Raw genomic sequence first — 16,947 nt, 5'->3', positions numbered from 1 at the left:
TTATTTTGATAGCATTTTTTAAAGTGGAATCACTACAGCAATGTTCTGACTGTAGAAATAGGATTTTTTCCTTTCTTTGCCATAATGGGGTCTTTCAATTTTCACTCATTCTGGTTAAACAAGTGTACAGCTTCCTAGCTGTATTTTGATAGCTAGCATTTGTTTGTTCTTCAGTGTTGTAACACTGGCTCATGTTATTATTACGTGTGTATTTTTCAAGTATCCTTGAATTTAGAACCATGGGGTTCTAAATTCCCATTATTCATGTTTTATTATCACAAGAGGATATACTTCCTAAAATGATGGATAGTTAAATAGTTTACAACTGTAATTGTTTTATGATTCTGAACTCACCCAGCTGAGTTGGTTGATCCAGTTGTTTAGCTGTTGTGGTGTTCTGGCTAAAGAAATAGTCTTCTGCTAAATATTAACCAAAACAGCTGCAAGGAGTTTGTGCAGTTGAACAGAATGTGGGACCACAAAATGATGATTTGATGCGTTTTGCACCAGAGAACAGATTTCTGTCTTATATTGCCTGGATTTGCAAACTATACTTTTGGAAATCTACTGCCATAGAAGGGCCTCAGATTGAGGCTGACTCATTCTCCTGTAGTGTGTTTCTTTTTCCCCAGAAACACCACTAGGTGTTCAGGCAACTTGTAGCTGTAGATATACTTCCATACGAAATCCTCTAGATAATGTGCTAAATAACATGTAGGTGTGCTGTACCTCCTCTGTGGCAGTCCTGTCAGGATCATACCATTTGTGATTTCTTCCTGTTCGTATTCAGACTGTTAACTACAACTTTTTTTCAGGAAAGGGGCCATGCTGTTTCATAGCTTATGGGTGTTTGCTTATTTATAAAGCATGATTGACTTTGTATTCCTCTTGAGCTAGGCTATGGCCATCCTTTGCACTGTTGTGTGGAGTTATGGTTCTGGGGTGGTTTTTTTTCAGAGGGGGATGTTTTCAGTGTCACTTAAATGATAAATCTGAAGAAAGGATGTAAGTAGATTCTGAGCTACAGGAACCAGTCGCTCAGCTTAAAAATTCATTGCTAGTTCACAAATTCTACAGGTGTCTGCCCCAGTCTTGCTGTTCTTGCTAAAGAAACAGAGTACTTCCACCTGGATATTTAAGTACCCATGAATTTTTTTTACTGAATGTCTAAGTCTCTGACACTTTCCTGCATCATTGGTGTAACTTTTTTCCTGTGCCACTGACCTTAGAGGGATTCTGTGTAGCAAAACATGAACTCCTAGCTTTTCAGTGGCAAATCCCCTCCTTTTGCTGCTGTGCCTTCAAGTCAAATATTACATCCTAAAGCATTAAGTCCTCAATATCAATTGCAGAATGGCTGAAGTTGGAAGGGACCTGTGGATATCATCTGGTCCCATTCCCAGGCAGGGCCATCTACAGCTGGTTGCCCAGGTCTGTGTTCAGATGGCTTTTCAATAACTCTCAAGGGTTGAGACTCTACAACCTCCCTGAGCACCCTGTGTGAGTAATTGGTCACCCTCACAGCAAAGGAAATGCTTCCTGATGTTCAGACAAAACCTCTTGTGTTTTGGTGTGTGTGTACTGCCTCTGGTCCTGTCACTGGGTGCCCCTGGAAAGAACGTGGCTCTGTCCCCTTTACTACCCTTGGTTTAAGTGCTCATATATGTTGATAAGATCCCCCCCAAGCTTTCTCTTCCCTAGGCTGAAGTCCCAACTCTCTCAGCCTTTCCTCTTTTGAGAGATGCTCTAGTCTCTTAATCATTTTTATGTCGCTTTGCTAGGCTCTGTCCAGTATGTTCATGTCTCTCTTGTGGGGAGCCCAGAACTCCAGATGTGGCCTTATGAGTGCTGAATAAAGAGGATTGTCTGCCTCAGCATGCTGGTAATATTTTCTCTATTGTAGCCAGAATGCCATTTGCCTTCTTTGCTGCAAGGCATATTGGCTCATGTTCAACCTGGTGTCCACCAGAACTTCAGGTCTTTTTCTGCCACGCTGTTATCCAGCTCGGCAGTCTCTAGCATGTGCTTGTTTTTGTGCATGTGGTTGTTCCTCCTGCGGTGCAGGGATTTGTGCCTTGCCTCCCCTTAGTGGTCAGGAGGTTGCTGTGCTTTGTACGGCAGTGTGGCATCCAGCATATCCACCAGTCCTTGCAGTTTGGTGTCATCAGCAAACTTGCTGAGGGTTCCCAGTGCCCCCATCATCTGGATTATTAATGAGGATGTTGAGCAGGACTGGATCCAGTTTTGACTCGTGTGGCACATGGCTCGTCACTGGCCTCCAGCCAGACCTCATGATGCTAATCACCACCCTCTGGACCCAGATGTTCAAACAGTTTTTGGTTCACCTCACTGTCTGCTCATCCAGGCTGAACATCAACAGCTTCTATGTGAGAATGTTGTGGAAGACAGCATTAAAATCCTTGCTGGACAGCATCTACTGCTCTCTCCTTGTTCTTCTATACAGTGATATGAAATCTTCCTCTTTTTTCTTAAAACTAGAACTAAAACCTATGCTTACATTCTCTGTAAGGTGAAGAAAATGGGTAAGTAATTTTACCTGCCTCTACAGTGTGTATTTAACTCTGAATATTAGCTATTGATGGGTATCTATGTTTAACCTTCTGATGTTGTTGCTACTATCCTATTTTTGCTAATTTTTCTTGTCATGCTTTAACCTTCTTGTGGGCTAGCTTATACCTAACATAGGTCATTATCTACATCAGTGTTGTTATATCATTAAATAGTAATGGTCTACTGTTAGAGAATTTTCATTCTGCAATCACTGTATTACCTGAAGACGTTTCAGTGATGTTGCAGAAAGCTGTTTTCAGGACATTAATTTGTTTGATGTTTGTCATATTGGCATTTTACTGCAGATAACAAATTCAGCACAGTGTGTTACTTTTGTTCCAGAGAGAACTATTAAGTGGTCAGAACTACTTTTATCAATCAAACTGAAAATCCTGCAAAATAGGAAATAAAGTTTGGGAGCTCTGTTCTGTAAGCTTGTGTTGGCTGATACCATGAAATACAAGAAGAGCTGTTCAAGTCAGACAAGAAGTCCATCTTATTTTCCTCCTGTTTGTGGCAGATTGACAGGAGAACAGTGTTAGAATAGGGCAAACATACAGTGATGCTTTTCCAGCTTCTAAGAATTTGCAGCTTGGTGATTCCTTGAGCAGTAGGTGTTGGTTTAGTATGTAATAACCAAATAGTCCTAATTTATAATTCTTGAAATGTGGAGAGGACACAGTGTAAGCCATGGTATCCCTGATTAGTGACTGAGTAGAGCAATGAGTTTCTTTGTCATCTAGTTCATTTCAGTCATCTGGGTATTATAGTCTAAACACGTTGTCCCACTACCCTGCTGAGTAGTACTGGTTACCTTGGAGCCTGTCATTTTGTACTTGTGCTTGAGATTTTTTTTTTCTTATGTGCATTACTTTATTTTCTACAGATAATCTTATTGCCTGCTTTTGTGTGGTACTTTAGGATTTGATTTTATGGATTCTTCCCCCTTCCTACCCAGACTGACTTAAAACACAGTCTAAATCTTCATTTATTCCAGCAGGAGAAAGGTGTAGCTGTGGAATGCTGTCCCTTGGAAGCTGCTCTCTAATGTTTGAGATGGCAGTCGGGGGCAGGATCCTTTTGTATGCTGTATTGTGGCATGGAAGATAGCTGGGTGTGACTTTACATCAATGACGGCATCTAGTGTCAAAGTTATCCTGGGATTAGGAAACAAAGATAATGTATTCACTTAAGCTTTTCATTGGTGTCCATTTTCTGCATTTCTGAGACTCTGTTTTCGTGACACTGATAGACAGGCACAGGAGCTCATTTCCATGTGATTCAAGACAGGCAGGTGTGACAGGTCTTTGATCTGGAGGCTGTGCAGCTCTGCTGGGCCAAAACCTGTAAACTGGCCAGATAGGTGCTTCTTTGGGTCTGACTTGCTGTGCTCAGAGCACTTCAGGGTCTCAACTGGGGACCAGGGATGTATTTACCTTTTAAGTGTTGATAGGTATGTAATACTGTTCCCCAGTGCTTAAATTGATTGTGTCATATGGGTGTGTCCCCTTGGGTATCTGCTTGTTGCTATTATTATTGTCCTTCCCTTGGAAAAGCATTGTAGCTGTACTTGCATACTTCTGTCTGCTCTGCTGTGGAAGTCTCCTAAGTTTGTTGGCTTCCAGACTTCACTGACATACTAAGTTGACTTAAAGAAGCCTGATCACTTAGAAAAATCTACGAGGCCTGAAGTAGCTTTTTTTTTTTATTTCCCTACTTGAAGTTGTTCTTCATACCAAGCCGGTTTTGGGGGTTTGGGATGTGGGGTTTTTTGTTTGGTTGGTTTATGTTTTGTTTATTTGGTTGTTTTTTTTTAAAGAGTACCTTTTCTTCCTCTGTGCCTCTTACCTTCAGTATTTCGAAATGGAGTTTTTCTGTAACTTTTTTGCTTTTTTGAGCCTAACCCGCTTTTATAAAACAATATGTGGTGGAAGGATTGGTCCTGAGATAAACTTGTCTGGAAATAGAAATCTTATTTGAGAAAAATAATGTCTTGTGATGAATAAAACTGCCATGTGGGAAATCTGAGCTGTGGTAGTCCTGACCTAGAGCCTTTTTGGTTGCTTAGTTTGAGCATAGATTCCTTCTATTCTGATTGGTTTCTAGAGGCTAGAAATTGGAGCTGCAAAACTTGAAATTAAAGAAATCCCTACTTGGCTTGTACAAACTGACTTTTTTTTCCTCACAAATGTTTTTGGATTAATTTCAGTAATAGTATTCAAAGAATGTGTGTCTTGATACAGGAGCCATCATCACTAAACTTTTTGTCTAAAAGTGTTGCCAAGCCTAGTGCATTTCTCCAAAAACTTTTGTGATCAAGATACGTGTTGCTTCTAACTTTGTCCTTTGAAATAGTTTAATTGCCTTTAATGAGAACTTTTTGAAGCATAGTTTGTCAAGACGTTTGTATTGGAGATTTCTTTTACCACAGAAAGGTTTTAGTGAAAATGTTGACCTTAATGTGAGAATTGACTAAATCATCTCTGCCTGTACCTCTTCCTCCAGAACACCATCAGTTGAAATTATTGCACTGTATTATTAAAATTAACCTGATTTTAAATAAGCTTTTCCCTTCAGAGGGTCAGTGGTACAATACCCTGCAACTGTGCAGGTAGAAAGGCTTAGATTGCTGCAGGAAATTATTTCAAGTTTTTATTTGTACAGAGAGATTCTCCATACAGAGAATACAAACACATCTTTCTGCTTTGTTCTTCTTTTCCTGCTGGTTTGGTTTTGTGACTGGTGTTCATGTGAATGCTGGTGCCGGCACAAAAAAGGGGAGGAATGAGGGTGAAACCAGCGCCACAGGAGAGAACAACTCCAGTGGTGTTCTGCATCAAATTCAAATCCTTGTGGTCTTACAGGAGCTTATAAGAAGTACTTGTTAATTTTGCTATTACAGCAGTTGCATATGAGATGGTTGAGGCATGAGATAGTTTTTACTTTTTTTTTATTTCTATTAGAAGAGTTTAGTACTTTCAGCATCGTCGCTTACATCTTTCTCTGCTCCCTCCCTTTAAAGACTGATAGCAGCCTCTTCAGCAATGTTAGATCTCTTTTGGCCTGTGCTTGTTGCAGATGGACCTACTCTCTTGAGTTTGATGTTACTCATGGATTCATTGAATATTCTTAGCTTTCTGAGCATATTTCTTTCCTATTACTTCATTTTTTTTAATGGGTATAAAAGGCATATGGTGATTTTTTTTCAAATTTAAATACATCTATTTCTTTGGTAGTGGTCTGATCTTGTGATCACAAGACTTAGATAAGGAAGCTTTAAATGTTGCTCATAGACTAGTCTAGTAACCATCTCCAATAAAGTACTGGGGGTTTTTGCTGTCCATTTTTCTTAAAGGCAGTGCAATGAATTTAAAGGTAGATTTTCCTATTCTATAATTATTACTCATGCTTGCCAGGAGAGAAATGTTAATGGGAAACTGCTCAGGATTCCTGTGGGAAACTGTTAGGTGATAAACTCAAGACATGAAACTTCAGGGATGTTTAACTTGTCAGATATTATGCAGCAATCCCTGCTTGCTGTATAAAACCGTATGATAAGCTGTGGAGTGTGCGCTGTTCAACTTGGGGTTCATTCCACAGTCTCCCACAGTAGCTCAGTCGTGTGGGGTACCTTTTGCACAGATTGCATGGGAAGTTTTTGTTTTCTCTTTTGCTTTTGTGGGTTGTCTTCACAGAAACCTTATCTGCATATGTTCTCTTGGCCTGTGTGAAGTAGTTGTGGCTGGAAATTGGGAGTGTGAAATTGCCTACTTGCAAACCGGCAGCTTGGCTTGGATAGCAAAAGGCAATTCTGAACATATTCAATTCCTTCCTGCTGTCTTCTTTTCACTATTCCTTTCTTCTTGGGCTTTAAAGTTACTTCCTACCAGTATAAAATACCTTGTTTCTCAAACAGAGATTTTTTCCTTATTTTTTCCCTCAGGGAAAATACTTTAAATGCTGTTGATAATGTTAAGATTTCACTGTTCGGACCTCTAGTCTCTTTTGTTTCTCATGCTCAGGGTTTGCAAGTAGCTGAAGTCTGTTGTCCATACTGTGTGTAGAAACTGAAATGAGGCAAGTAAAAATTAAGGATTTAAAGACATTGATTCAAACAGAGGAAAACAGTGCTAGCGTGCATGTCTTTTTGTTAGGTTTAGAAAGGTGTTGTTGACTTATGCTAGGATGAACATGGTACCAAAGCTGAGATTTTTTTTCTCAATTTAGAAGACCTTGCATAATTTTTACAGAATTAATCTTGGTTTTATATCTTGATATAATGCAAATACTCTGACTATAACTGGAAGCTCTTTAGGGCCTTTTTCAGATTGCTTGTCTCGTTTGGGAAGAAAGGAACCCAAGCTTTAATTGACATGCCTACGTGATACCACTCCAGCATCTTTGCTTCCCATAGAGGATCTTTCCTAAGTGGATTAGAAATTACCTAGGAAATTACTCTGTTGCTTTCCACTTTTGGACACAGTATCCTGTAAGCAGGAGTTTTATATGGGTTGGCTCTTTCATGTGTTCTGATCTTTTGAACTTTTGGAAGCATTCTTTACCTTTAGGAAAGGTGATGTTTTACATAACCCTATAAATAGTGATGTTTCTCTGGATTGTTTCTTCTGCTGGTCAGAATATATTGTTCGTCCCTTTTGCTGTTGGCTTTTGTACATATGTTTCCTTGTGTTTTCTGTTTTGGGGAACTTAATGTCATATGTTCGGCTTTTGTGTGCCACATACTTTCATCTCCTAGAAGATTATAATTCTCCTCTGGGATACTGTATTCAAATTTATACAAGGAAATACAAGTATATGTACAATTCATGGTCATTGCTTCATATGTTTATTTTGTGACTGAAGTTGTAAATGGTTGTAACAAGGCCTGAGTAGGGTTTTTTATAGTGACTTGCAAAACACACAGAAATGCAAGCAAATGTTGGTTCTGTGGCTAAAACTTTGGGTAAAACTTCAAAGCAAAAAACCTCCGAAACAAAAGCCTGATTTGAAGCTGAATACTGTGCAGTTCTTAAAGAGACTCCCAGCACCAAGTAGTATTTATATTAAACTTCAATTAATGTGGTGGTAAGTTGTTCCCATAACATCATTAATATGCTGTACGAATGGATGTTGTGGACTGTGGAGTATGTCATCAAATAACAACTTCATTTCTTCCTGTTTCAGATTAAGGGAAGTTTCAGAGAAGCTGAACAAATATAATTTAAACAGGTAAGGCATTATCACATGCTGCTGTGAATCATTTAGGAACAATTCCTCTTAACAGCAGCAAGAAACAGATGATTGTACTGTAGATGATGTAGCCGTAGAAATCATCAATGCTACTGATACAGAAGTCCAGAAATGCTTCAGGTAACACAGTTCAGATAACACAGGAAGAAAATGGGAGGTTTTCAGTTATGATAAATTATATTCAAATCTTCATTACAAAATGACTTCTTAATATGAGGTATAAACCCTGCTGTTTATTGCTGATCAGATTAAATGAGAACCATCACCTTTTAAGATCTTTTTCCTGCATTTTATGTGCTATGTGCTTCAATTAATGCACACTTAGTCATTTTTGAAAGTTTTTCCTGTCGTTAACCACCACTGTACATTTTTCCATCCATGCCCAACTTGATTTTTTTTCCCCCCCAGACTTCAAAAGTTTTAAAATGCTATAAATTCTCACTTTTTCTTTTCAGCCATCCGCCTTTGAATGTATTGGAACAGGCCACTATTAAACAGTGTGTGGTGGGACCAAATCACGCTGCATTTCTTCTGGAGGTAAGTTGCTGAAATCTTCTCAGATAACAAACTTGAAACCATACAGTTAAAATTAGTTATTCTAACATTAAATTGATTAACACTCTTCAGTAACTGAAGACTTATGTTTTAATTTTTTTTGTAAACTTGACTTACATTTCAGTTTTGAACACTTGCTTTTCTTGTTCTAAATACAGGATGGTAGAGTCTGCAGGATTGGTTTTTCAGTTCAACCAGACAGATTGGAATTGGGTAAACCTGAGAATAGTGATGGGTAAGAAATGCTTTTCTTCTAAGATTTTTTTTTTAACTCAGTAAGCAGCTTGGCTGCTTTTCTGTTTTTGTTTTTGTTTGTTTTCAAAGTAGATTTTGGAATGGATACTTTGAGTAGAGACACAGTGGTTATGGTGATGCAGCCAAACAGCCTAGCTTGACAAACTGGTGTAGGAAGAAATAGTATATGTGATTCCAAAAGAAGTGAGACAGGCTCTCTTTAACTTCAAGAAGCAAACTCATCCAAAAATAATCCTTAAGAAATAATCTGTGTTAAATTGTTAAACTTAATGTAGAATCCACTCTGAAAGTGGTCCCATCTGGCAAGGCTCACTTTCTAGACCTGTGGTCCTCGGTCCAGGTAAGTCCCCCTTAACAGGACTAATTAACGGTTCACATTTGAATTTAAATCACTTAATATCAAAGTAGCGTGCTCAGGTTTATGGATAGAACACCTGCTGATTACAATTTGTACATATACACTAAAGGAAAACTTAGCACAGTGGCTAACTCAAATCACTAATTAGCTTAATATGTATTTGCAACTGTGCTATTATGGATTGCCGATGTACGTAAGGTCTGTTAGGCATGCTTTCCACTTTCTTTTTCCAGTGTACCTCTTAATATACAGTTAGATTAGTTTGGAATATTCCCCAAGGGTGTTGCTTAAGCTGGTATGTTACCAGACTAAGTCCCTGAGAATTTCAACCTGGGATTCCAGGTTTTGTTCTTAACCCATTTGGGATTGTTTTGTGACTGATTTACCATCTTTTACTTTCAGTTCAAAGTTGAGCAGTGGCTCAGGGGCAGGAAGGACATCCAGGCCAGGCAGGACTAGTGACTCCCCATGGTTTCTGTCTGGTTCTGAAACTCTGGGCAGACTGGCAGGCAACACCCTTGGGTAAGTTTTGATAGGATTGAGGCTGCAATCTGTTTGTTCCATATTTGAGTATATGTGTATACACATATAAAAATTGTATGCAGTATGTATAAGGGAACGTATAATCACAGCAGTTGGGTAGGTAGGGTATAACAAAAAAACCCACTTGATTGACTTGGTTAAAATAACAGACATTGAAGTGACCATTCAGCACATAGGATACGGAGAGATCTTCATGTATGTGTGAAGAATAACCTGCTTTAGGCTGTGTTGTCTTCTTTTGAATGTTTTTTTAGTACCTTGATTTTTGAAAAGCAGTCTATTTCAGAGGGACACTATCAATTTAAACCATGATGGGTTACAAGCATAGAGTGAAATGAGTGCATTTATGCAGGAAGAGCCTTCATTATGTGCTCCATTGTTTTGTGCCTTCCACTCCCTTGCTCCAAGTCATGAGTGGTGTTTTGATAGCTGGGATCCTATACATAGTAATAAGAAAGGAGCATTTGGAAAAGGTTGTTTCTCAGAACCTTTAAAATTGTACTATATGCTAAATATACTGTATAGATCCAGTTTTCTTGTCATTAGACTTAAAATTGATGGTGTCCCTTTTTATAGAAAGGTAAAGTAATCTTCATTCCATAATGGCAGTGATCTCTTTGTTACATGTTTTTGTAAGACATGTCCAACTCTGCTGCTTCCTAAGGTTACTAACTGCAGTTAAGGAGAATGCAAATGATTTGTTAAGAGGAAGGAATGACATCTTTCCATTAATTTCCAGAAAATTTGTTGGTTTTTTATTACCAAATAAACTAATTTCATTTGGGCCTTAGTTGCATGAAGAATAACCATCCCTATAAGCTTCCCAAATTTTTTCTGAAATCATTACACATCTGAACCTAAAAATCCATGTGATAAATGTTAAAGACAAACTAGTATTGTCATGTTTAAGAGCTTCTTGTGGGATGTGTATCACATTTTTTCCCTCATTATTCTTAGCTAAGCATAATGTGTTAAAATTGTTTGAATCTTAGAGACCAACCCTGAAGTGTTCCTGATGTCTTCTCTTGAATGTCTCGGAACTAGGTAGTTGGAACATCACTGAACTAGTAGAGTAGCAGTAGACACTATAACTAGTCTGTTAATTGGAGGGAATAATTGTGTTAATAAATTGAATCTGAAGCCATTCAAATTGTGGGGCCGTTAGAGTAGATAACTGGATTTGGGAAATTGCTAGCATGCTGCTGCACAGTGGAGGGTTGTGGTTAACTAGTAGGTGAACAGAAACGAGATGAAAGATTTCTGTACTGTGTTAGTATTTATTTTAGGTTTAGACAGCTTTATAGCAATGGCCATGTCCTTATTCTCCTTAACAGGACCAAATTAGGACACATAGGGAATATTTGAATTATTACACAAATAGAAATGGTTTTAACTGTTAGATATCTAAATGATGTCATTGATAGTTTATAACTTAAAGTAGAAAATGCATCTGTAGTATTAATATCTAATATGGAACCTTTTCATTAACCCTACACCTCCCTGCAGAGGGTTGAATTGAGAGTTGCTCTGTAGGTAGAATTTGACTTCCCCTCAGCCCCATTCTTTTCCTCTCAACCACCTTCCCACCTTTAGAACAGTTTAACTAGCTCTTTTTTTTAAAATGTCACATTGTTCTTTGTTGGTTTGTTTTTTTGGGGTTTTTTTTTGGTTTTTTTTTTATATTTTCAATAGCATCTTTTTTTTTTTATTTTTTTTTTAGAACTCTCTTTTTAACTCATGAGACAAGACTTTTCCTAAAGACATCATTGAATTGCTTTCTGTCTTGTCTTGTCATTGTCTGTGTGGTTGCTAGCTAGAATCCTGAAAATGTAGATGTGTCTGACAGGGCCTTGTCTTAAGCAGACATTTGAGTTACTCTGTGGTTGCAGGGTGTTGTTGGGAGGAAAAAGAAAACGCAAATTAAAAAAGGGTGCTAGTAATCAACTGAAGGCATAAAATGCAAGACAAGTGTTCTTACTTAATTAGCTGTTAATAGCTGCTTATAATAGACTTTCAATGTAAATTTATTAGATACTGTTTCAGAGATCATATCTTTATTTTCATGTCTAATTTTAAATTTTTTTCTTGAAAGGAGTTTGAGACTTGAAGTGGTTGATAGAGGAAGGTTCTGCTGATACAGATTATTAAGTAGCAGTAATACCATAGCCAGTACCCTTTAAGGTGTATTACAAGATAAAGCTTAGTTAACCTCGAAGAACTAACTAGAGTCTCTTGTCTTTCATGGCAACAGATTATCTTGTCTTAAATCCAGAGCAGATACAATTGACACAGTTCTGTGGTGATAATTGTAATGATGTGGATAGTTGTAATGATGGTGAGATGTCTAGTTTTACAAATCACTGTCTTTTTGTTGCCTTATTTTGATACTGATTCATAGAAGTGAAGAAACTGTTCAGTCAGTTCAGGCATGTTTTTGCAATGTATACAGTTGATGTTAATTTCTGCAAAAGGAATAGGTAAAAAGAAGAGTATCTCTTGATAGCTATACATGAGGATCAGAGAACTATGTAGTGTAAGATTTCTTTTGCAGTAGATTACTTGATTTTTCCAGTGTAATCTTTACCAATTTCTTAATGTAAATCAAGTATCAGAATCTTTAGAAGACCCACCTAAGTATAGTGGTCTTCTGTCAGAGCCATTGACAGTGAAGTTGCTGCATGTGTGCTTTTATAACAGGAAATTAGCAGATGAGTGTTAGATCTTATGCTACTGCTACTGCTTTTAGAAAATCTGGGAATTCATCCTTTTATGTATTTATGTATGTATACATCCACACAGCTGTATGAGTAGGAAAGAGTGCAAGTTCCAGTTGGAGTCCTGTTCTTTTATTTCTTCTGCATATTTCAGAACTTTATCAGTTTTCCTGGTGTTCTTGTTCTTTCTAGTTTTGAGAGTTACTTTTATATGTTTGTGTATGAAGTCAAGCTGCGGTATTTTTCAGAGGCTATTTATAAGTTATTAATAATAAAACTAAAGACTTACTGAAGTAGGCCCCAAAGTATGCTGTTGTATTAAATAAATAAATATTCTAAATCTTCTAGAAGTCGCTGGAGTTCAGGGGTTGGTGGAAGTGGAGGAGGATCTTCTGGTAGATCATCTGCTGGAGCTCGAGACTCTCGAAGGCAGACCAGAGTTATACGCACAGGACGTGACAGAGGATCTGGGCTGCTGGGGAGTCAACCACAACCAGTGATTCCAGCATCAGTCATTCCAGAGGAACTAATTTCACAGGTATGTGAACTAGAAGCTGCTTGTTGCCAAAAGCTTGGAGAGCTTCTCACAGTGTGTGTACAGGAATGTATTGTAGTAGTGCCTTTTCTCCAAGGAGTAATGGCATATAATTGAAGAAATTGACTTTCCCTAGCTGACTTGGTTTTATTCTTAAATACATAATGGAAGTGATAGACTTTTGGATTCTAGAATTTTCATTTCCCAGACTTCCCCCAAGACACGTATATGTTTAATGTAGATAAGGAAGGCCATGTTTGGTTGTAGAGGGGAGATTTAGTGAGAAAATCAAATACTTGAGAATAGTATCAAATGTTAAGTTTCTTGAAGGAATGTAATGAAGGAGGGCAGATTGACTTTTTCTTGTTTGATAGAAGGAGTGATCCATTTTAGATGTAAATGAAAGACATTAAACATATTTAATCTCTTTAAAATACTGATAATTTTTCTTCATGTACACCTCTACTTAATTTTTTATAGATGTGACTTTTATGAATATTGGGTATAAATTGCTCTGCTTTTGCCTTTTAATGCATTAAAGCCTGAAGAAGCTGTTAAGTGTGTTAAAACATTTTCCTCCATATTTGAAGAAAAGAATACATTCAAAATATGTGATTAGTTAATTCATTTTAACTATTTGCTTAGAACTAGTTGCTGGTCTACATTCGAAATACAGATATTATTTGCTAGGCCAAAGATAATCTGCTTTGCTTCTTCCCTTGCTGTGATATTTTGCTTTCCCTTTTTTTTCTTTTTTTTTCTTTTTTAAATAGCGTACTTTGTTTACCTTTAAAGCAGAAGGTGTCTAAAACATTTCTGAGGTAACTTTAAAGCAGAGCAATAGGAAAGATCTTCAGAGATGATCTATAAATTCTAGGGTATCTCAAAAATCTGTAAACTTCTGGCATAGAATGTTATGACAAAAAATTTGCCTTTGTGCGCTGTTAAAACGTCCCAGGTTTTTTTTTTGCATGCCAACAGACCATTTTACTTGGTGCCTTATTTTTACTCTGTTGTGAAAATACTCAGTACTTGTTTCTTATGTTTTCTTGTTCGTGATCTTTCAAAACTCTCATCATCTCTGACATTCAGTAGAGGGTAATCTGGGCAAACAAAGTGCTCTGAGTCCTGGGCTTAGTGGAATAAACCAGAGTTTCTCTGTTTTTTTTTAAATTCATTGCCTCTAATGCTTGGAAGGTTTTATCTGCATTTGCACTTTGTTAATAAAAACTTAAATGTTGCAAAAACTGCTGAAGATAAACCTTTAGAAGCAGAATGATGAGAAAAATACGGTCAGTGAGGTGGTTTTGTTTGAAGGGCAGTGGAAAGAGAAACCAGTGTAAAAGACAGGGATTGAGGTGTAGTTTTGACACAGCAGTTGATTGCAAACTCCATTGTTTGACATACTAAGTTTTATAGAAACATACAGAACATTCTCAAAACCCAGACTGCTTATTATTTAAATGCAGCATTAAACATTCCAAGAAGTAGATTCTAAGGTTCCATTAGAAAATTTAGCACCAAAGTTGGAATTCAGTGGCCTGACTGGAACTGAGAGAAGGCTGGGTATCTAGTGCAGGATACTGTGAAAAACTGATAAGAGCCCCTGTGTCTGTATGTCCTATTATCGACTTTTGATTCTTACTAGACTTCTTTTAGAATTAAGCCTTTTCTTATGAATGATGATTGATGAGCTGAGAATGACCAGTGACCAATTCTACTCTGCTCTTACAGGCACAAGTTGTGTTACAGGGGAAGTCCAGAAGTATTATTATTCGAGAACTCCAACGAACAAATCTTGATGTAAACCTTGCTGTAAATAATTTGTTGAGTCGTGATGATGAAGATGGAGATGATGGGGATGACACAGCAAGTGAATCATATCTTCCTGGAGGTTTGTATCCTGCAACTTTTGATTAAAAAAATGGCATTGCATTCTTATTTTTCTGTATTTAAGTACTGACAGCGAGTTCCGTGCTGTGCCAGGTGTGCAGCGAAGACAATTCTTGCTTATAGGAGCAAAGTCTAAAGATGTACAAAACAAAAGATGGACTGGGATGTCTTGACGGATTAGGATAGCCACTGAAGAATAACTGTTAATACTGTTTGTGGGGGGCATGAAAGTTATATTTTCTTTTAGGATCCCAGGCTTTGTAACACTAGCATTACTTACGTCTATTTTGCTGCTCAACGAGATGCTGAGACTGCTGTGTGGCTTGCTCATAAAAGCTAAATCTAAAACTTTCTAGTGACTTGCATGTTTTTTACTACTAACAAATATTCTTAATATTTATACAAGTTTTTAGAGCAAAAATTATGTTTTTATAAAATCAAAAAGCCTTAGTAGAGGGCAAAACAGTTTACAGTTGTTATAGTTAGATTGAGAATTTATTCTTCATCTCAAATTCCCCTTATAAATGCTGTAGTGTTCTGGCTAGACTGGCAAAATCCTGTAATTGAAGTGCAGCTATTTTTGAAATACTGTCTGTCCCATACAATTGCTTTTTATAGAAGACTTTGAGTCTTCTTTTGCATTGGCTAAATAATTTAGGCAATCTTTTCTTGCTGAATAAACAGATTTGAAAACATAGCAGCCAAATCCAGTGTTGTGTTAGATGCACTGCATGAAAAGAACACATCTAAACTCTGACTACATTATAGCTTTTTTTCTGTGTGTCAAAATGATGTTTTGATATTTTTCTAATAAATGTTTTTTTGGGGTTTTTTTCTGCTCATCTGGTTCACCAGGAAGGTTCATGGGCTTCGTCCATCTTTATCTTGTCAGTCATGTGATTAGACAAAGGTTATTTTTAATTTCTGCAACAAAAACTTTGTATTTCATTTTGCTTCTTCTAGTTTTAGTTGCATCTGTCAAGCATCTTTATTTTGCTCTAGAATCAAGAATCTTCTGGTGAAAGGGGTGAAAAATCTTCAATCTCCATCTTATTTTTTAGTGATGAGCTTAATAGCATTAGATGGATGCAATGGAGGAAATAAATTCTCCTAAGTTTCCAAATGTTCAAAGCAGTTCTTAGTCTTAAGCATACCCAAATGCATTCCTCCAGAGCTGGCTTTCAGAAGATAAATCACAGTTAGGAACTTCTACTGTAAATTACTGCTTTTAACCATACTAACCAGCATTCTGCAGCATTAACTGTTCTCTGAGTACCTCTTGAGATCCTAAGGATCAATTAATAGGGACCATCTGACAACCTGTGACTGGTAACTTTCATTTGAAGGTGCCTCCACTACAGTCTGTGAGTCTCATCTATTTGAGATGGGTTAAAGTAGTGTGCAGTTTCACTGTCCTCACTGGATGTCCAGAAAAAAAAATTCTCTTGGCTTAGTTTTTAAATCTTCTTCTCTGTTTGGAGTAAACTTCCTGTAAGGGATTGCAATGTCCTAAAATTAGTTTTTCCCCTATATTACCCCATAGAGAAATGGATCTGTTTTTTCCCAGTTTTCATGGGAAAAGATATGGAAATGATGACTGAAATGACACTTGATCTGTCTTAACTCCAGTCTTCAAAGATGTAATTTCTGGTTTGTAGAATGTGCTGTGCCTTCTCTGTCTGTCCTAAGTTTCATGGGCAAAAATCAGTTTGTTGCACAGAAATGAATTAGTTAGGTATCTGAGTGACCAGAGGAAGTCTAGCTGAGGACTTGGCAGTGCTGTCATGACTCTACTATTGATACATTGAGTAGTAAAAATTACCAGCCTTGCTTATGTCACATGACCGTGCAAGCTAGGTTTCAGGAAAACCAAATGGCCAGAGAGAGTTGCCTATAGCTCTTTTTAAAAGTATTTTGCTCTAGAAACTTTGCAGTCTTCTTGCTTTCACTTGTCATCTCATGTCTGGATGCCCCTTTGGAACTATAACATCATAAAAGAAAACCGATAAATGCTGTATGCATTCAATTATTAGGCTTTTTTAATGTTCTGAAAGATTAAGAACTTTTTAAAAATTACGTCAAATTATGCTTTAAAGTTTTTTTATTTTGTTCATTTCAAGCACAAAAAAAGCATGTGACAAGACAGATTTTGACTCTGGACTTCTGAGGCTCTTGCATTTCAATTAAAAGCACATTAATTTTGTCTTTCTGCCTTCTGCATGTCTGATGCTTTGTGACCCTTACATTTAGGGGTTACTTCTCTAAGCTTTCCA

The 16,947-nt window shown here is 37.3% G+C and overlaps 1 protein-coding gene across 8 annotated transcripts in view; it reads left to right on the top strand.

Moving 5' to 3' along the window:
* UBR5 (ubiquitin protein ligase E3 component n-recognin 5) overlaps positions 1-16,947 on the top strand; it is an 83,492-nt gene that overhangs the window by 9,911 nt on the left and 56,634 nt on the right. For 7 of the 8 annotated variants that reach the window (XM_032130594.1, XM_032130567.1, XM_032130623.1 and 4 more), the window contains exons 2-7: positions 7,756-7,800; positions 8,277-8,358; positions 8,535-8,611; positions 9,392-9,511; positions 12,595-12,784; positions 14,516-14,675. In XM_032130594.1, the coding sequence (XP_031986485.1) occupies positions 7,756-7,800; positions 8,277-8,358; positions 8,535-8,611; positions 9,392-9,511; positions 12,595-12,784; positions 14,516-14,675 (674 nt within the window). The remainder of the gene's footprint in view (positions 1-7,755; positions 7,801-8,276; positions 8,359-8,534; positions 8,612-9,391; positions 9,512-12,594; positions 12,785-14,515; positions 14,676-16,947) is intronic. The other variant, XM_032130614.1, reaches the window with a different exon arrangement.

The sequence above is a fragment of the Corvus moneduloides genome, chromosome 1 (assembly GCF_009650955.1).
Source record: "Corvus moneduloides isolate bCorMon1 chromosome 1, bCorMon1.pri, whole genome shotgun sequence".
Lineage (NCBI taxonomy): Eukaryota > Metazoa > Chordata > Aves > Passeriformes > Corvidae > Corvus > Corvus moneduloides.
This window is presented reverse-complemented; position numbering and strand designations above follow the sequence as displayed.